This window comes from Pecten maximus, chromosome 2 (genome assembly GCF_902652985.1).
Source record: "Pecten maximus chromosome 2, xPecMax1.1, whole genome shotgun sequence".
Taxonomy (NCBI): Eukaryota; Metazoa; Mollusca; class Bivalvia; order Pectinida; family Pectinidae; genus Pecten; species Pecten maximus.
In genome coordinates, this window is record NC_047016.1 from 14,468,175 (window position 1) to 14,490,511 (window position 22,337).

General features: G+C 35.4%; 1 protein-coding gene across 2 annotated transcripts; it reads left to right on the plus strand.

The window, feature by feature from the left end:
* Positions 1-135: 135 nt before the first annotated feature.
* Positions 136-21,257, plus strand: LOC117318671 (hamartin-like). Of its 2 annotated transcripts, none has more exons than XM_033873634.1 (23): positions 136-259; positions 838-978; positions 2,315-2,418; positions 2,710-2,862; positions 3,605-3,749; positions 4,022-4,185; positions 4,872-4,945; positions 6,679-6,842; positions 7,063-7,248; positions 7,577-7,659; positions 9,235-9,443; positions 10,716-10,879; positions 11,071-11,700; positions 11,944-12,084; positions 13,411-13,577; positions 14,599-14,729; positions 14,915-15,011; positions 15,579-15,674; positions 15,931-16,072; positions 17,420-17,508; positions 18,658-18,726; positions 19,073-19,205; positions 19,701-21,257. In XM_033873634.1, exons 2-23 carry the CDS (start codon positions 855-857, stop codon positions 20,090-20,092), a joined length of 3,657 nt encoding a protein of 1,218 aa, XP_033729525.1. In that variant the 5' UTR covers positions 136-259; positions 838-854; the 3' UTR covers positions 20,093-21,257. The 2 variants fall into 2 exon arrangements, with proteins under 2 accessions (XP_033729525.1, XP_033729532.1); XM_033873641.1 differs by having other exon boundaries at positions 4,031-4,185; positions 19,701-21,256.
* Positions 21,258-22,337: the final 1,080 nt, after the last annotated feature.

Consider the following 22,337-nt stretch of genomic DNA (forward strand, 5'->3'; position numbering starts at 1 on the left):
TATTCAGTCGAAGTATATTATATTTTTTCAATAAACCTAATTCTTTCGTTACATTGTCTTTACTTGAAGAAAAATTAATTATGTCAAATGCCTGAAATATAACACCCCTTTCAGCGGCGACAAATGGACTGATCCCTCTATCTCGTGATGGACTGAAAAAAAAGAGTTCCAATAGCGGCCTTCCATATAGGCATTGGTTTGTCGAGGAAAACGTACTGTAATGACTAGCTGACAGCGCTACTCGAGAACATTAGAAGAGGTAATCATACTGATAAATGTTTTTTCCGTGTTAATGGTTCATATTTACTAAAAACATTCTTTAAAAAACAAGCGATAATTGCCAAATCCAGTGTTTGCAGGAAAAAAATAAGTCGGATCACCTGAAAAGAGGCAACTTTATGAACCCCAACTTTATTCATTAGCCTAGCCCAGTTTGCTTCTTATATTGTTGTCTTGACGGACATACAATGCGGTTGTATCGTCTTGCACCATTTACGATATAATGACGAAAAACAACATCTCTATTGACGCTGCTCCACTTTATTAGTTGAATGTTCAACACTGTAAGGAAGATGTGTTTTTGTCCCCTTTAATTACTTTTGTTGTATGGTGTTTCGTGGGTCTACATAAAGGTACAAAATATTTTGCTCAAAGAAAACAATTATCATGACATGATTATTGACTTTACTTTGTAGCTTAATACATTTCAGTAACTTATCGGATGAATTTATATGAAGGCAATCATAAAAATAAAACGTGTCACAGTTAATGAAATGAAAACTCATTATATTAGAAAGTAGAATGTGGACAAACCAACATTTATTCTCTTTAATCAAGGAATTTGAAGTGGCAAAATGGCGGCACAGTCAAGTGGAACTCAGAATGTTGATGTCCGTGAGCTTTTCAATATGTTGGAATCCAATGACATCAATGTTTCTAACGATATAACCAAACTGGTGCAAGAAAATCTCACATCAAGTAGGTATATAGCAGTTCTAGTAAGGATGTTCAAGTAGGTATATAGCGGTACTGGTAAGGATGTTCAAGTAGCTAGGTATATAGCGGTACTGGTGAGGGTGTCCAAGTAGGTATATAGCGGTACTGGTGAGGGTGTCCAAGTAGGTATGTAGCAGTACTGGTAAGGATGTTCAAGTAGGTATATAGCGGTACTGGTGAGGGTGTCCAAGTAGGTATATAGCGGTACTGGTGAGGGTGTCCAAGTAGGTATGTAGCAGTACTGGTAAGGATGTCCAAGTAGGTATATAGCAGTACTAGTAAGAGTGTTCAATTAGGTATATAGCGGTACTGGTGAGGATGTTCAAGTAGGTATATAGCGGTACTGGACAACTGGTGAGGGTGTCCAAGTAGGTATGTAGCGGTACTGGTAAGGGTATTGAAGTTGGTATATAGCGGTACTGGTAAGGATGTTCAAGTAGGTATGTAGCAGTACTGGTAAGGATGTTCAAGTAGGTATTTAGCAGTACTGGTAAAGGTATTCATGTAGGTATATAGCGGTACTAGTAAGAGTGTTCAAGTAGGTATATAGCGGTACTGGTAAGGATGTTCAAGTAGGTATGTAGCAGTACTGGTAAGAATGTTCAAGTAGGTATTTAGCAGTACTGGTAAAGGTATTCATGTAGGTATATAGCGGTACTAGTAAGAGTGTTCAAGTAGGTATATAGCAGTACTAGTAAGGGTATTTAAGTAGGTATATAGCAGTACTGGTAAAGGTATTCATGTAGGTATATAGAAGTACTGGTAAAGGTATTCAAGTAGGTATATAGCGGTACTGGTAAGGGTATTCAAGTAGGTATATAGCGGTACTGGTAAAGATGTTCAAGTAGGTATATAGCGGTACTGGTGAGGGTGTCCAAGTAGGTATGTAGCGGTACTAGTAAGAGTGTTCAAGTAGGTATATAGAAGTACTGGTAAAGGTATTCAAGTAGGTATATAGCGGTACTGGTAAGGGTATTCAAGTAGGTATATAGCGGTACTGGTAAGGGTATTCAAGTAGGTATATAGCGGTACTGGTAAGGATGTTCAATTAGGTATATAGCAGTACTGTCAATTGTGTTAATTATGAACTTTTGAAACAAGCAGTAGTCATTTGTGTACTTTACAGCAATTTATGGAATTGTCCTACCCCTGCAAAACAGTCTAATATTAATATTGTCATTAGTCATATCCAAAGTACATCTACTGTGGTTTTGATAGAAAAATAAAACAAAAGGTATAGGCTCTCTAGTGTTATTTGATTTCCTTCATACACTTATGCGTTGTATTATGCAAATGTTTTATTTCATACATTTAACAGCAAAGGAGGCGTGGCTTGTGTGCAGTCTTGTAGACTATTATTACATATCCCACTCTGAAAGAACACTACAAATTATCAAAGATGTCCGTGAACCTCATGATAAGGTAAATACAGTTACTGATTCTTTGTCTTTGCATCAAAAGACAAAAAAAAAGTTATTTTTTCACTGTTGTACACTGACCAAAGTAATGTGTGTGTTGGATACTTTGACCTTTATTTGTGGCTATCCTCTTTTGAACTGAAACTCAACAGTAATACCGTTTTAATATTACCTGTCCAATTGAAAAATTCAAATCATTAATCATGACCTTAAATCAAACAATTGTTATAATACTTGTATAACTGATTGACAAGTGATCTAATAGAAGAAGTTTTGTTTATTACTTTATATATAGCACTTAGTCGATAAACTGAATGAGGGTCTGAAGAGTGTGGAGCACCGACTGCCTGCGATGAAGATATTATTGTCTCTGGCCTGTAAGCAACCGATCTGGGTCCACAAACTTGTTACTCATCAGATCTTCAATGCTATCATCAAAACTTTAAAGGTATGCTCACAATGATATACAGTACGTATAACCCTACTTACTAGAATCTGAATTACTAGAATACCCCTATTGATTAAACTGTTTGCTTGGTCCCATCGAGGTCCTTATATATTCTTAGTAAATTAAACTTGGATAACTCAAACTAGTACTTCTTAAATACTCTGCATTCCTTGAATTATTTTTCACCCCTCTGCCTTCATATTCATATAGTATTAATCCTACCTATTCATCAAACGGACATCACACCACACCCTACTGCGATTGATATATCACCCAAGTGTTTAAACAGGTATCAAGTAAAGACAGCAGATAGTTACTGGATTAATGGTGGCATGATTACATACCGCGGTATCTACACTAGCTAATTAAAAGTATCAGTTATACTGTCAATTATAATAATTGTTTTATGGCAAACTTTCTAATAATATCAACTGCTGTATCAACGGAAATTGCATTTCTGTGTGAAACGAAATAAAGAAAGGCAATATAAAGGGAAGGTAATAAATCATCTACCTGAATGTGTTTCGTAATATTTTCTTCATGACTTGGAAGAGACTGATAATAAACATATTATGTCAATGGTCTATTAAACCTTGAAAACAAATTATAAAGTTTAATATAAAAATAGAAAAAGATGTCTCTGATTATATTCTGTTTACAGTAAAATGTTTTGGTTACAGACAGAAACAGACATCTCTGACTATATGTTTATTCTGTTTATTGTAAAACATTTTGGTTATAGACAGAAACAGACATCCCTGTGGTTATGACTGGTGTGATGACCCTCACAGTACTTCTGCCCTCTGTTCCTGCCCTCATTGGCAACCAGCTGACCGAAATCTTCAACATATTCAGCCGCCTGATAGCTTTTAATGAGAGGAAACCAGGTGAGAAATATTTAAGAAATCCTTTAACAGATGAGAACTATATACCTTGTAATATGATCACCTATTTCATTTTACGATAAAGTGTAGAATTTGTTATCAGTGAATTTATATTTTAAAGCAAATGTACATAAAACAGGTATTTGTGATCATTCAGACAATTTGTCTGAATTCTTATCTGTTTTGAGATTTATAAAACCTTTGATCAGGTTAGATGGAAACTAGACATCTTGGCTTTAGAAGTTGCTACTGTAATGTCTCTCTGCTGTGTATTGGTTTGACAGGAAATGTACCGGACGTGTTCCTGCTCCACCTACAAGTAGCATTGTATTCACTGTTCCACCGACTGTACGGCATGTTTCCGTACAATTTCCTCACATTCCTCCGTCACCACTACAACAAGAAGGAAAATGCCAAGGTCTTTGATGAATTTGTCAAGGTATTACCATTCAATGGTTCCCCAATAGTATACTGAAAGGAAAAAGAAATGCAATTAGATATTGCCCTATTTACTATGAAAAATAAGATGGTGTTATAGAATACAATGTATAATAATGATATAATTGAAAGATAGGAAACCCACTATTTGCTGTGAAAATTTCATCAATATATGTAGTACCCTTGTCAAATGTCAGGTTGATCCAAGGATGCCCCTCCCAAAATGAACAGTGTTCTGGGCCCGTCAGTATCTTGTTGACCTGCTTTGAAAGTAGTCAAATGTGTTTTATGATGATTTTTTTTCTGAATAAGCATATAGACATGTATTAGAGACAGGTTAATGATATGGGCCAGTAGCATGCCTTGATGAAGAGCTGTACAGTTTGTGGAAATGAATACCATTAGCATACTCTTATATTTGAATCATGAATTATTCAACTTAGCATTCATGTTGACTGTTTTAGCAGCAGTTGAACGATACAGGTTCATTGGGCCTTTTATGTTTTAATTCAAGTTGTTGGATGTGTGTGAAGTGTTCACTGAGACAACTCGTGTGGTAGAGCTAGCGACCCCATACAGTACTATTTCATGTCTGATCAATATCTTCAGTAATTATTGATAGATTAACATCAAACTTTAGAAAGAGGCCTAATTACCATGAATCCCACATATTTTGTGTTGTTGTAGCCCATGTTAGACAGAGTGAGACTTCACCCACATCTCATAACTAGCTCAAGGGACCATGAAGTTTCCTCTAAAAGGTAAGGGTCATATCCTGATGATGTTTTATTCTATTACTTTGTTATGTTTAAACAACTTAGATACAGATCATCATTATACACTATGTTATGAAAATCTGACAGTAGCCAGTAAGATGAATTTTCTACCAACCAATCAAAACACAACTGCCAGAGTCTTTTCCCCTTCAAAACCTGTCATGGTTGGTCTTCAATGAATTGATAATATTCAAATGCCCTAAATGTCAACCAAATTACCAGGTAAGATGGCTATGGTTATTGCCAGTCACTTTGGTACTTTAGTCACAGTACGCATAATGTCTGGATTTTCCTTTGTTATAATGGATACTACCTTGGAAAGAGATCAAATGTAGCAAAGAAACGGAAAATTCAGGAACTGATTTATGTTTTCAACACCGTTGCACTTGCTCCGTCAATTTGAATGCACTGCCGATTAGCCAAAATCCTTTTGTATAGTAAGCATTGAGGTCAACTGATCATGACTCTTTATTGGCCACTGTTGAATCATAAAGTAGTGTATAATGATCATGATGATAATCTGTATTTCAGTCAGCAAGGGATAGACTTGTGCATTCTTACGTACATAACTGAACAATGTCCTCACTCAAACAACCATAAATGATCCAGTTGATCTGAAATTTTATACACATGTTTATAACCATCAGCTTCTATTTGCATTTCAGCTCCCTGGGGCTAAAACTGAGGTCACTGTTATTGTCAATAGATTTTTGAAGTCTATGATTAACAGACTTCATCATCTTTTATAGAAGTTCAGGTTTCACCCAAATGGGGTCAAATGGGGTCAAAATTGAGACCACTCCAATTTAATATTCTCGTAGCCCTGGAGTTCCATACATTTGCATATCAGCATAAAATTTTTAATTTCAACCTCCAGGGGTCGAAATTGAGTTCACTTACTATAAATAGATATTTAACATCTTCATTTTACCAACTTCATTATTTTTATCTGTCAAATTGTCCTCAAGCATCATACTCTTATAAGTATGATTTCTGGAACGAATTTGCATTTCAATCTCCTAGGATCCAAATTAAGGTGACTGGATAGATTTCAGTCGTCCTCACTCTGCCACTTTCGTTAATAATTAGATAATGAACTTTTGTTACTTTGAATTCTTAACATAACTATCATATCTTGTTATGATATTTAGTAAATACTAAACATAACTATCATATCTTGTTATGATATTTAGCAAGGTTTTCCTGAGCGGCATTGTGATTAGACTATGTTGCCGCAAAAAGGTGGCAAGTAGATATCACTGTGTCAGTGTTGATGTCTGTGGCAATAGCCACACAGAGGTTTCCATGCGATAACCTAAAAACTATCCAAACATGCTTGCTTTGGATTGCTTTTCAAGTCCAAATGTCAAAGGTCAAGGTCATTGTTAGTAAAGATATGAAATTTGTTTCCATGCGATAACTCAAGTTCCCTTGCAGGGCCAATATATCAAACTCGAACTTTATGCAGTTTTTCCTTATCACAAGTGCTTGCATAGGATGTATTTTTATTAGTGCATAGGTTGAAGTTCAAGGTTGCTATTACTATAAATAAATAAAAATAAATAAATAAATCCTATTATCACCCATTTTTCTGCACAGACGACACATCCAATTTTGTGGAATTCTTGCTGCATATTTGTCACTCTGTATTTAATAGCGGAGGATTAATTTGTATTGCTTGAGGTGCCTTGTTCATATAGATACTTCTGTATATGTAGGTGGCGCCAGATGGAGGCCCAGGATGTAGTTATTGAGTGTGCAAAGATGTCTTTAGACATGACAGAAGGAATGTGGGAGGAGCTAACATGTCCCATCATTACTCCCCGCCACGCTCTGTACCAGCCCAAGAAACCATCACTGAAACTTGTCACATCTGAAACAGGTAAGTCAAACTGATATCCTCACACCGTTCTCATCAGGTGTTTAACAATAATTTGTGTTAATCAGTAATAAGACATGTCTGAAAAGCTCTTTGTATATATAATGAATGTTCCAAATTGAGTTCCTAGTAACTGAATGTTTACATTGAAGTGAAAGTTTATTGTTAATCACCTGTGCTTCGTTTGCTTTTATCATCAACTTATAATTTGGTGCTGTTGTAGAAGGAAGTATATTAAATGCAACCCATCAGTTGAACCTGGCCTCCCAGGAGCTGAGTCCTCCTTGTTTGATGACAGGGGCTGATGGGGTAGGACTGTGGAGCCCCTCTGTAGTGGTAGGCCTATCCACACCCCCACCTTCTCAGCAGACTACACCTCTCTCCAACAACTGCCACGATGCCAGCAGATGTAAGATGATCTTTTATATTTTTACATCAGTATAATGTCTGATATAATCATTTGATATTTTATAAATAACGTGTTTCATGTTTGCTATATATGTTAAATGCCTAGTGGCATTATCTATTTTTTTTTTATACTTTTCATGTTATAATTACATTATGATGAACAGTTGTGTAAACAAAGTAATCACAAATTCATTGCCGCGTTCATAGTTTGTCTTGTGAGGAACTTAAGGGCCATTTTGATATGAATGGGATCATTATCTAAATCATTGACAGCTGATAATATGTAATTATGAGGTGTGAGATGTTAATTGTTTTGATGTATCACACAGATACCTATGGAAACACCCCCTTGGCAACTCCCCCAGTAGATACCTCGAGAGCCACATCTCCAAATAACGATGAGTTGGACAAGGTTTGTAGTATTAAACACCCTTATTAATCATGCTTTCTCATTTACTATTTTCTCATTGTCTGTTTTAAAAACCAATTCAGAAAGGAATAGTCTGTTCATGCATCAGTAAATTTAAGCTGTTTCACATATTGATTTGATAACAGGATTCGGAGTATGACAACAAACCCTACATGGATAGCCCAGCCAGCCAACTTTAAATACCTACCTTGATGTATTGTGTGCTTTGGCAGACTCATTCTGTTAGGACATCAAACCTATAAAGGATCATGATATCTTTGTTTTATGATTGTTGGGTTAAGGTCCAGGTCACTGATACTATTAAAAACATCAGTATTGCCTATAATCAGAGTTGCATCACAAGGGGCTTGGTATCCTTTTTATGCCACATTTTGTATCATGTTGTTTTGGGTTTACCTGTGTTTGGAAAACAACTACAACCATATTTTATTTCACCTACAAGGGCTTTTTCTGAGGACTTTATAGGGCCGTTAATGGGCCCCATTCCCAATTGGAATTATTATACCCCCCCGCAACGAAGTTAGGGGGGGGGTATACTGGAATCGGGTTGTCTGTCCGTCCATCTGCCGTCCGTCTGTAGACACAAAGATGTACTGGCTACTCCTCCTAAACTACTGATCCGATTTCAACGAAACTTCATGATAATAATCCTTATACATTGTAGATGTGCATAATCTATATTACGTCGTAATTTTTTTGGTTACCATGGTAACCAGGGCACAGAACTTAGTTTTTTCATGACAATAATCCTTATACATTGTAGGTGTGCGTAATCTATATCACGTCGTAATTTTTTGGTTACCATGGTAACCAGGGCACAAAACTTAGTTTTTTGGGCGAGTTTGACGCAACGATGTACCGGTTACTTCTCCTAAACTACTTATCTGATTTCAACGAAACTTCATGACAATAATCCTTATACATTGTAGATGTGCGTAATCTATATCACATCTTATTTTTTTGAATGAATCCCATTCACACTTTACCTTTCTCATAACCTTTTTAATTTTTTCTTTGTTATAAATTGATCAATTGAAAAGATTTTCTCATGTGAAATCATTTCATAATGTCATGTACAACAATTTATTCATAATATAGATAAAAAAAGAATTACGGTAACCAAGAACACTGAATACGACTAAGTGAGATTTAACTGTATATCTTGTTTATTGTATAAATGAACACATAGTAACGATGGGGGTTGCAGGAGCGGGGGTATGAGTTGGCCCTCTGGACGACAGTTCTAGTTTCATTTTAAAGCCCAATTCCTATATTCTTCAGTTTATACCCCTGAAAAATCTTTTCCAATTCACCAATTTTCTTCCCAAAATGAGACAAAAAGGCCCCATCCCAAACCAGTGAGAAAAGGCCCTGCCTACATTGGACGACCTTTATGACATATGAACCTACTGGTTGGACAATGATGTCAGTACAACCTAAATATTATAAACATTTGCCCTGCTCCACATAGAAAACATACTATTACATTTCTTGATATGTTTCTATTACCGGTATTTAAATATCTTTTATTTTCTCTTCCTTAATATTGTGTTTTAGAGCTTTGGTAGAACAAGTAGTCGAAACTTCCAAACTGCTAAGGGAAGTGAGCTGAAGCGCCTGAGTACCGGCTCCATTGTGCCAGCCAAGGGGAGTGGTGCATCAGTCAGTGATGGAAAGCCATCAAGTGTTCCTCCTTCCCCACTCCGGGCTGAATTTACCTCAGACCCTCCACAGGGCATATTTAAACCAGTTCGCCTTGCCATCAGGTACCTAGCTTGTACATCTTGTGTTTCATACTTTTGGATTTAATTTACTGGAATCAGGTTGTCTGTCCATCCGCCTGTTGACACAACAATGTACCTGCTCTGCCTCCTAAACATTGTAGATGTGCGTAATCTATATCAGTTTCCGAGCGGTCAGTCAAGATGGCCACCACAGCGTCTGATTGGCTAAAAAAGTATTTCTCTATAACTCTTTTTACTGTTCCATGGAATTCAATAAAACTTTGTTGGAGGTGGTAACATGATGGAACTTTAATTTTGTTTAAAAAGAAGTTGAAATTGAGAACAATTTGTTTTAAAAAAGTTGAAATTGAGAACAAAATGACCACCAAAGAGATAACTTCTGATTGGTCGAAATTTAGATAATGTCCGATTTCGATGAATTTAGTGTGTAGGTGTAGGATGGCACTGCAAAAGCAATGGCAGCGTTTATTTTTGGAAAAAACAAAATGGTTACCATTTCCTGGCCTCTGATTGGTAGAAATTTAAATGTTGTCCTATTCTGATTGGTCAAAATTGCTGTATTGTTTGATTTCAATGTAAATTGGTTTATAGCAGTATTAGGGGACTGGAAATTCAACTGCATGGGTTTTGTTGCCATATTAACCACACGGAGGTATCTGATTTGTTGAAATTTGAATATTGTCCAATTTTGATGAAAATTTGTATATAGGGGTATTAGGGAACTGCAAGTTCAATTGTATGAGTTTGCCTTCCATAGTAATCACATGGAAGCTTCTGATTTGTCAAAATTTAAATATTGTTTTATTTCTATGAAAATTAGTCTATAAGGGTTTTGGGGATTGCAAATTCAACCACAGGGGTTTGTTGCCATATATAGACCACATTTGCATCTTCGGGAAGGTGTTTTGTGGTCTTCTGTAATGGTTTCCCATTACCATGAGTATTTGTCATATAAATGCAATTGGATTTCAACTAAACCTACCAGCAACAATCCTTATACATTGTAGATGTGCGTAATCTATATATAAGAGGTAGAATTTACATCCCCGTTAAGTAAATCTAAAAATGTACAAGACTACAATTATTTTCATTATTCTAATACAGCTGAGGGGGATATGAGTTGGCCCCCAGATGGCAGTTTAGTGATGTGTAATCTTATCACTTAACTCCAGTTATTGCAATATGAAATTTGAAAATAATACATCACACAATATGATTTCAAAATACCATTTGAACAATTTTTGTTTATTTTAAAAGTCGACTAATTAATCATTATGTCTATTTAACTATCAGAGAGCTCAAGTTTGACGCTATCAATGAAGGACAACAGTCGCTAGACCAAGACAAATCTGTGCCAATAAAGGAAGTAGGTGATAGCGAGAGGTCAGACTTGATGGAATCCTTCTCTATGGATACACTGCCAAGAGTTATGGACGATTTAGCAGGCCAGAGAGAGAGTGAGTGTTATAGATGGAAATAATTTATCCAGCTACAATTTACAGTGTCATAGCATGAAATATATAATTTCAATGTGTTTGAAATAGATTCACCTATGTTAGAGTTTGCTGACAGAAATTAATTCAGAAAATGAGACAAAATATGTATGATGAGTGATATTCAGAGCATGATATGAAAATTTCTTTTCCAGATCCTGATGATGATGACGATGACGACCAGGAGGTATCGGAGCTTACCAGCCAGAAACCAGCACTGACTGCTGAGTCTGTCCAGCAGTTCATGAAAAAGGTTAACAGAATCCGTTTCAACAGTCTAACAGCAGCCAACAGCATTCCAGAAAAACAGAAGTTTGGTGCTAGGTCAAGGTCGTGTCCTCACTTGCCAAAAATAGATTCTCTAGAATCTGAAAGCGATGACACAGATAGTGTTTCTCGGTCAGTCTCTGCCACCTTGAAAGTAAATGTCAGTCCACAGAGCAATGGTAAATTGAATTCCCATCAGGACCAAATAGTATCAGCATATCATTCTGAAAACTCTGAACCTTGTCCAAGAATGACGGTAAGAAATGGTGTGAAACATCCAGTGGATTCAGCACCAAATTCTAAAGGATCAGATTTGTTAACAGCGCTAAAGGAAAAATCACCATCATCTTGCCCGGTGATGTCAGCTGGTGCAGGACGGGATCCGTCACCAGACAGTAATAAGGTTGTGCCAAACATGTATATAGAAATGATGAAAACCCTGCTACAGCCAGGATCTATGTTAGTGTGCCAAAAATGTAACCAGGGTAATTCTGACAGCAGTCCTTTATCTGCTTTAGGTATGTATCTATATAATACTGCTGTATCTTTGATGATATGAATATACTTCAGTCTTGTAATAAATAATGTAAAATTAATTTAACAGAGAATAGTGCAAATTGCATTTGCACCAAAAAAAAAATTCAATATAGTTACTAAATGGTCAAATTTAAAATATGCATCTCTGAAATGATTTAACAACCGATTCTGTATGTTAGAATGTACACACTGATAGTTCAGACAATATCCTTTTTCCATGACAGGCCCTGCTGGGATGCCAACATCTTTCTCTCCACCAGAATTATTGGACCGCCATCTCCGCCTGGGAGGAGAGGTTCATGCCAAACAGCTGTCTAAAATACCAATCACTAGTCATGACTCTATCAGCTGGACTCATTTTGGAGGTAAATATCTGTATAGTCACTACACATTGGATATCTATATAGTCACTACACATTGGATATCTCTATATAGTCACTACACATTGGATATCTCTATATAGTCACTACACATTGGATATCTCTGTATAGTCATCTGACATCAGATATCTATATAGTCACTACACATTGGATATCTCTATATAGTCACTACACATTGGATATCTCTATATAGTCACTACACATTGGATATCTCTATATAGTCACTACACATTGGATATCTCTATATAGTCATCTGACATCAGATATCTATATAGTCACTACACATTGGATATCTCTATATAGTCATCTCACATCAGATATCTATATAGTCACTACACATTGGATATCTCTATATAGTCACTACACATTGGATATCTATATATAGTCACTACACATTGGATATCTCTATATAGTCACTACACATTGGATATCTATATATAGTCACTACACATTGGATATCTCTATATAGTCACTACACATTGGATATCTCTATAAAGTCACTACACATTGGATATCTCTATAAAGTCACTACACATTGGATATCTCTATATAGTCACTACACATTGGATATCTATATATAGTCACTACACATTGGATATCTCTATATAGTCACTACACATTGGATATCTCTATAAGTCACTACACATTGGATATCTCTATATAGTCACTACACATTGGATATCTCTATATAGTCACTACACATTGGATATCTATATATAGTCACTACACATTGGATATCTCTATAAAGTCACTACACATTGGATATCTCTATATAGTCACTACACATTGGATATCTCTATATATTCACTACACATTGGATATCTCTATATATTCACTACACATTGGATATCTCTATATAGTCACTACACATGTTGGATATCTCTATATAGTCACTACACATTGGATATCTCTATATAGTCACTACACATTGGATATCTATATATAGTCACTACACATTGGATATCTCTATAAAGTCACTACACATTGGATATCTCTGTATAGTCATCTGACATCAGATATCTATATATAGTCACTACACATCAGATATCTCTATATAGTCACTACACATTGGATATCTCTATATAGTCACATACACTGTATATAGTACCAATAGTATGTATATATCTAAATAGTCACCCCATATCGGATATCTTCTCTATATTTATGCTCTTGTTTATGTAATTATCTGCTTATTAATTATATCATAACTCTTCAAATAAATAAGTTATTAAAGCTAAATCATTATCTTTGTATATACATGTATTGACATTAGAAGTGACCAGTAGTAAGATATGAAGTGTTCTGTATCAGGGATGCCACCTGCAGATGAGGTCAATATTTTACGTGGACAGATCTTCATGATTCAGAACCAACTGATGTATGAGCGACATAAGCGGGAACTACATGCTAAGAAAAACCGACGTCTTCTCCGTAAAATAGCGAATGCCAAAGCTGTGGAAGAGCAAAATAATGCAATGGTATTTACGTATATTTGTCAAAGATTGATATTTAAAGAGGAAAAAAAAGATTTAAGCGAACAATACAACTCACCTTGTGATTTAACCTTGAGCCATGGGCAATTACAGATGGCCAAATATTTGTAATTACAGTTGACCAAATGTTTGTAGTTTGTTTGATCAAGTTCCCTTAAGGAATTAAGCCCTGTGGTAAATAGTAATGGTGACATTGACCATGAAATCTCGAAACTTTCACTGATTTGTAACTTTATGGTCTTTATGAAAAAGTGAGGTTTGAGCACTAATAGCTTTGGGTGTTATGTATGTACAGGAACATACATGCATATCCTATCCAACTTTCAGTAACAAGGGATAATTATTCTTAGAACTAACTGATCACTATAGCTAATTAGTTTTACTTCTTCCATAATGACTGTAGATTACTTGTTCAGAGTTTTCCTGAATTCAGGATCCACAGGCGTAAAAAATTCTTTCATTTATGAGCCCTTTAGTTAAATGCTTATACAGTGGACCCCTCCTATCATGATATTCTGCTTTCCAGAGGAAAATAATACAATAACCAGCATATTATGATAACTAACCTGTTCAGGTGTTTCTGATCTGAGACTGGGGCCCTAGTGTTGTTGGTAAATGGGGACGCCAATGAATTGTTCAGCTGTCAAATATGGCAAAATTTATTCAGGACAGAAAAATGTATCATAATACCATAAAGATAAGTACACATGCCCCAATCAGCATACCCTCACCTTTTTTCAGAAAAACAGGATGGTTACACAGAAACACAGAATTTTTTTCTGTTTGCACAGTGAACTTGTTAGGTAAAATATGGTAACCAGGATTCGTGTTGATTTGGTACACACACAAAAATATCATTATATAAAGCGGGATATACATGTAATTATATCCAATTAGTTATGATAAGTGATATCCACTGTACTGCACTAGAAAGATTTTGTCTATAATTTTAAAACATAGAATGATTATAAGAAATTACCTGAGTATTTAGGAATTCTTTTTTCAGTCTGATCAACTTTCCCAATATGAAACAGAAATACAACATTTACAAGTTTCTTTGCAACTGCTCCAAGAAGAAAACCGACGGTACAAAGAGTCTCAGGAGAGCAATGAATACGAAAGCAAAGTGCAAATGAGGTGAGACTATGAGGTATAGAAATACTTTGGTGAAGGAACTGGTCAGGTAACCAAATCATTATTTAACAGCTGGTAACACAAATTTACATATTGGCTATCGGACACATTTTAGGTTCAAATTCAAATATCTTTCTGATCATTTTTTGGTTCAGTATTATATACTTTCTTTTTCTGCAACTTTATAGATCCTGCTTAGCAGAGAATGAGGATCTGAAATCTGCAAAAAGTGAGCTGACAACATTGTTGGTGAGACAGAGGGAAGAACAGGACATCCTAAAACAGGTATGAGTACATCTTATTTACCAATAAAGCACTGCAGAATCATTTAAAATTCAACCAGTCAGATATTCTTTTGTTATATCAATCTTACCGTCATTATGCCATGATGTTATGGCACACTGTATAGGTAAGCCATTGTCACCATTCTTCTAAAGAGCTCTTTCTGAGAGGTTTTCTGATAACAAGATACAAATTCTGTTTATGTATAGTTTGAGGTGAAGGGTTGTCAAGCATTTGTATAAAATTGCCTTTACCAATTGTCAAGTTTAGGTGTCAAATGTGTTAAAATCTTCAAAGAAACATTGGTTAAATTTAATGCTAAGAGTTCAGATATTTGGCAGTTGTTAAAATGATATATGAAAAAATCTTTTAGTTTGTTCACATAAATTATTTTGACAAATGTAGCTTTCTTTCCAACCCCAATCAAATTGTCTAGGTTTGTAATAAAGACCCTGTGACACTTTTCTTCTATTCTAATACCTTCCAGAAGTGTGACAAATGCACAGTAATTAGGGGTTTAAGTCTTTATGATAATTGCAATCCTTGGTTGAACATTTCTTGTGTTTACAGAGGCTACAAGAGACAGAGTCTAAACTCTTCAAATCTGACAAGGAAAAAAGTTACCTACAGGAAGAAGTGCAGTTTACACAAAAACTAAAAGAGCAGGTAAGAACATAGCACCATACCCCACCCCTCTCTTAAATAAAAACAGAAACAAAACAGCAGGTGTGCAATGGAAAGATCAATCGCAGTAAACTACGGCAGAAGTAATAGATCTAGTCATCTGTTTTAATGCAAATACGACTTGCCTAAGATATGCTGGGGAAGCATCTAATGCATAATGATATTTGAAAGGTGAAATCAAAACAGGTTTGTACAGTGCTAATTGGTTGTTATGGTGTTATCTGTGACAACATTACAGGTATTCACACTACACAAGGAGGTGTTACTGATGGGAGAACTACACCAGCACTACCAGGAACAGATCAACTCAGCCAGGATACACACCAAGACTAAGCATGAACAGGACCTGCATGTCATGTCACAAACAGCCGAGATCACAGGTACCAGTCTTAGCTAGCTAGGATTATTGTATGTCACAAACAGCCGATATCACAGGTACCACTCTAAGCTAGCTAGGACTATTGTATGTCACAAACAGCCGAGATCACAGGTACCAGTCTTAACTAGCTAGGACTATTGTATGTCACAAACAGCCGATATCACAGGTACCATTCTTAGCTAGCTAGGACTATTGTATGTCACAAACAGCCGAGATCACAGGTACCATTCTTAGCTAGCTAGGACTATTGTATGTCACAAACAGCCGAGATCACAGGTACCATTCTTACCTGGCTAGCTAGGACTATTGTATGTCACAAAGAGCCGATATCACTGGTACCATTCTTAGCTAGCTAGGACTATTGTATGTCACAAACAGCCGAGATCACAGGTACCATTCTTAGCTAGCTAGGACTATTGTATGTCACAAACAGCCGAGATCACAGGTACCATTCTTAGCTAGCTAGGACTATTGTATGTCACAAACAGCCGAGATCACAGGTACCATTCTTAGCTAGCTAGGACTATTGTATGTCACAAACAGCCGATATCACTGGTACCACATTAGCTAGGGAATATTGTAGTTGTACTATAATGATACTATTTTCCTGCCCGTTCATCTGTTCTGTCAATCACACTTTTGTAAGATCTGCCTTTAGATCAGTCAGTAATTACTTTAGGATTTTGATGTTGTGGATGGAGGTACCCTTTCAATCTGACATTGTTGTTATGGTGAAAGGTTATATAATGTACTAGGTAGGAAGTTGTTTTCCCTAAGCAATAAGATGTTGACCCCCAAAACTAGCTTCTTAATAAGAATTATATATAAAAATAACTTTGATACTTAGGCATGATTCTGATTTTGTAAGTGAACTTATGCTCTCTCTCCGGCATCAGCTGTTCCATTTCGAAAACTTCTTCACGATAACTAAGATGCCCAGGGTTAATATATTGGACCATTAGCTAGCATGCTGGAACGAATGGTAACAAAGTTTGTTCAAATGCATGACCTTGACCTACTTAGGAAATCACAGGGCTCTAATGAAGAAAAAAATACATGCAAAAGGTTTGGGTAATTTTTGGAAAAAGTATGTTTGGAAGAAGAGCTACAGAACTTTTTTAAATAAACTTATTCTACACTTATATTTGAATGTAGAGGTAATCAACTTAGGATCTACGTAAATGATCTAGGTCAACTTTAATGTCGCCTTATTAGCAGGTGAGCAGCACAGGCCCATTGGGCCTTTTGTATTTCAAATATTTTCATGTGGGCTATTCCCCATTTTTGATAGATTTTGAAAAGTGAGTTCTGGTTGAGTATTCTTTAATCTGAATTGTTTTTATATCAGCATTAAAAAAGTCATTGAAGTGTGCAACCATGACAAGTGAGGCGAGTCAGGCACGAGTCAATCAGCTTGAGGCTAATATTAAAACCAAGGTAAGTAACACAGCACACACTCATTATAATGGGCACACTTTTTGCCTCACTTTAGAAATGGTTGTGGAGATAGCGATGGTAATTGTTTGTCTAGGTGATGATTGAAAAAAACATTTAAAGTTAACTGATACACACACAAACTCATTTCATCAATACACTCTCACACAAACTCATTTCATCAATACACTCTCACACAAACTCATTTCATCAATACACTTTTTCACAAACTCATTTCATCAATACACCTTTACACAAACTCATTTCATCAATACACTCTCACACAAACTCATTTCATCAATACACTTTTACACAAACTCATTTCATCTTTACGCAAACTCATTACATTGAAACACTTTTACACAAAATTATTTCTTCAAAATACACTTTTACATTGATTTCTTCAATACACTCTTACACAAACCGACTTCATCAATGCGTTTTTACATTGTTTTAGGCCAGACCTAAATCATTTTCAGACTGCATAAATATTCAAAGCAGTTTTGTAACGTGCGTTATTTTATGAGTACTCTCAAGTAGATTATTAGCTCACACGGCCCAAAGGGCTGTGAGCTTATGGCATGGCGCAGCATCCGGCGTCTATCAATATTTCCTTTAAATTCCTACTAATCATGAATGCCTAAATGGATGTTGATGAAATTTGGTCTGGAGCATTATTAGGCAAACAAGATCTAATGTTGTATAAATGGAGGATGTGGCTCCTTTGGGGCTAGAGGCGCGGGCCCAATATGGGAAATTGAAGTAAATCCTTTAAATCCCTACTAGTCCAGAACGTCTGCATGGATTTTGATCAAATTTGATCTGAAGCATAATAAGGCAAAGGAGACCTAACATTGTATAAATGGAGAATATTTGAAATATCACTTAAATTAGAATATTTTGCTAGAATATAAAATACTGAAATATAAAGGGGAGCGATGCAGGCCCTCTGGGCCTTTTGTTTTCTATCCAATTGCTTTAGACTTCAAATTCCAATTTTGCACATAATTGATCTTTTCTCTGCAAGACAAAAACATTTGCATTATGGATAAAAAGATGTGTTAATCTATACATTAACAAGATGATATCCATACTGAGCGACATGCAGCCATTAGACATATTTCAGACTTGAATAATGAATTTGTTGAGCAGGACATTGCCCTGGCTGAGATAAAGCAGAACCTAGAAAATGTGATCACAAACCATCAGGAAGAACTCAAGGTAGGTGACAAGTTTTCAGTCTCACATTAGTTACCAGTGGTATATATGGTACTTTGGTGACGAGGTTTGTGTCTATGTGTCTATAGGATGGTTAGGTTTCAAATAGACACGTCAACTAATCAAATATCTCCAGTTCAAATTAAATGACTGTAGTGATTAGATTTTAGAAATAATGAGAAGCAATTCATATTGGACATTTATTTCATTTGATTGATTGTTTGCGATTTATTATTTCAAATAAATGGTTTCAGGTATGCTTTTGCAGAAAATCATTAATTGTTCAATGTATATGGTTATGATGAATTGGGATGTGGATGATAATAAACAAGTGATTTTATGTTGACAGTCCATAGAGGAGAAATATCAGTCAATGGTGAAGGTCAACCAACAGCTGGAGGGTAGGATCTTGCGGCTGTACAGCCAGGTGGACGAACTCAGCAGGCCACGGCAGACTAAAGAAGGCCATGGCACTAAAGAAGGTACTCGGCTCTAACATCGTGTCATATTGTAGCACTGACAAACCTGAATAATCACACAACTCTGTCAGCATACCAACCCAGCTTAAATAAATTTGTCATATCCGTGTTTACTTTAGAGAATAACTAGCTGTCTAGAACAATCTTGTCGTGTTTGTTTACAAATATATCTAACATAAATCACGGAACAAAATGTTACACAGTATATAAATGCCACTTCAATGTATACATATTCTATAGATCAATTCATATTGTAGCACTGACAAACCTGAATAATCACACAACTCTGTCAGCATACCAACCCAGCTTAAATAAATTTGTCATATCCGTGTTTACTTTAGAGAATAACTAGCTGTCTAGAACAATCTTGTCGTGTTTGTTTACAAATATATCTAACATAAATCACGGAACAAAATGTTACACAGTATATAAATGCCACTTCAATGTATACATATTCTATAGATCAAAATCCAAGATTTAATTTTGTTTTTCTTACAGAATTACCAGTTACAAAGGAGGATTCTCCAACACGAGAGAGGACAGGATCAGATCCCACAATAGTGACCAACATCAGTAAAACTCCACTTTGCAAAATGACAAGTGTTCCGACGTACTGCGAAATGAAAGATCAGGGATCTGATATGTTAGCAGCTGGTTCTAGTCATGTAAAACATCAGTCAGGACATATCTCTCCCCTGACAAGTCCTTCCCAGCCTGTGGAAGGAGACATTATAGATCGACCCACACGGACAATGGAGTTAGACACTGGGTCTTTGTCATCGCGGGAGTCTGGGATGTTCGCCCCTCATCATAGTGTGTACAGTGAAGGGGAAGACCAGTCTCTCTCATCCAGGGGAAGTAATTTGCTTGACAGTGGTTACAGCACATAGGAATTTCAGTATTTTCTGTGGAAATTTATATTTTTTTTTTCAGGATTTTACTTTATACTTCTATTCTTTTCCTAATAATATGAAAAATGATCCTCAGAATGTTACCTTGTTATCTGTGGGTTTGTTTTCCCTGAAACGTCACTTCATTGCTTTAGTTTGCTTGCTGTTCACACCATCTGCATTATAGAATCCAATTTGTGATCCACTTCCATTGCATTTTGAAGGACTTGTAGATTGTGCTGTGGCTGTCGATCAGGGTCTTCAAAATAACTGCAGAAGAACTGAAAATATTGTTGCATTCTGTTTTTTTTGGCTTCCGTCCATCTGTCTGTGTCATATCCTCCTGTAGTATAACTTGTCCAAAATTATTCAATTTCATTATTTAAAGTTTACACATACATATTAGTAAGCCCCATGAACAGTTAAGTCATCAGTATGATGCATGCTTATTTGGGAATTATTAATGGGGTTACCCAATTATTTGTCACATGGTTTTGGTTAAATAACACTTATTGAGCATGCTATTAATTTCAATCAATTTCTATTGGTATGCAAAACAGAAATTCTCAAGCTATATTTCACCTCTAATATAATGCCTTCAACATTAACAACAGTTTCTCAAAGTATGTTTGATTTCCACCTTTCAGTATGATTACAATTTATTTATGAATACAACTTGTTTTGCAGTTTGATTACTGATAAGATGACAGTGTATTTAGGAATACAGCTTGTTATACAGTTTGGTTACTGATAAGATGACAGTGTATTTAGGAATACAACTTGTTATACAGTTTGGTTACTGATAAGATATGACAGTGTATTTAGGAATACAACTTGTTATACAGTTTAGCTACCGATAAGATATGACAGTGTATTTATGAATACAACTTGTTATACAGTTTGGTTACTGATAAGATATGACAGTGTATTTAGGAATACAACTTGTTATGCAGTTTGGTTACTGATGAGATGACAGTGTATTTAGGAATACAACTTGTTATACAGTTTGGTTACTGATAATATGACAGTGTATTTATGAATACAACTTGTTATACAGTTTGATTACTGATAAGATGACCGAGTATTTAGGAATACAACTTGTTATATATACAGTTTGATTACTGATAATATGACAGTGTATTTAGGAATACAACTTGTTATACAGTTTGGTTACTGATAATATGCCAGTGTATTTAGGAATACAACTTGTGATACCAGTTTGAGTTACTGATAAAGATATTGACAAGTTTGTTTTTTGGTTTGTATTTAGGAATACAACTTGTTCTACAGTTTGATTACTGATAATATGACAAGTGTATTTAGGAATACAACTTGTTATTACAGTTTGGTAAGATGACAGTGTAATTTATGAATACAACTGTTTATACAGTTGATTACTTGATTAAGATGACGTTGTAATTTAGGAATACAACTTGTTATTTACAGTTTAGTACTGATAAGATATGACAGTGTGATTTAGGAATACAACTGTTATACAGTTTGGTTCCTGATAATATGACAGTGTATTTATGAATACAACTTGTTATACAGTTTGATTACTGATAGGATAACAGTGTATTTAGGAATACAACTTGTTATACAGTTTGATTACTGATAATATGACAGTGTATTTAGGAATACAACTTGTTATACAGTTTGGTTACTGATAAGATATGACAGTGTATTTATGAATACAACTTGTTATACAGTTTGATTACTGATAATATGACAGTGTATTTAGGAATACAACTTGTTATACAGTTTGGTAAGATGACAGTGTATTTATGAATACAACTTGTTATACAGTTTGATTACTGATAAGATGACAATGTATTTATGAATACAACTTGTTATACAGTTTGGTTACTGATAAGATATGACAGTGTATTTAGGAATACAACTTGTTATACAGTTTGATTACTGATAAGATGACACTGTATTTATGAATACAACTTGTTATACAGTTTGGTTACTGATAAGATATGACAGTGTATTTAGGAATACAACTTGTATACAGTTTGATTACTGATAAGATATGACAGTGTATTTAGGAATACAACTTGTTATACAGTTTGGTTACTGATAAGATATGACAGTGTATTTAGGAATACAACTTGTTATACAGTTTGGTTACTGATAAGATATGACAGTGTATTTAGGAATACAACTTGTTATACAGTTTGGTTACTGATAAGATATGACAGTGTATTTAGGAATACAACTTGTTATACAGTTTGATTACTGA

What these genes read in the sequence shown, in the direction of transcription:
- LOC117318671 (XM_033873634.1), top strand. Translation starts at nt 855, where the DNA reads ATGGCGGCACAGTCAAGTGGAACTCAGAATGTTGATGTCCGTGAGCTT. An exon ending in CTATCATCAAAACTTTAAAG is followed by an intron (nt 2,863 to 3,604) that starts GTATGCTCACAA and finishes TTTTGGTTATAG; the next exon opens with ACAGAAACAGACATCCCTGT. An exon ending in ACTTGTCACATCTGAAACAG is followed by an intron (nt 6,843 to 7,062) that starts GTAAGTCAAACT and finishes GTGCTGTTGTAG; the next exon opens with AAGGAAGTATATTAAATGCA.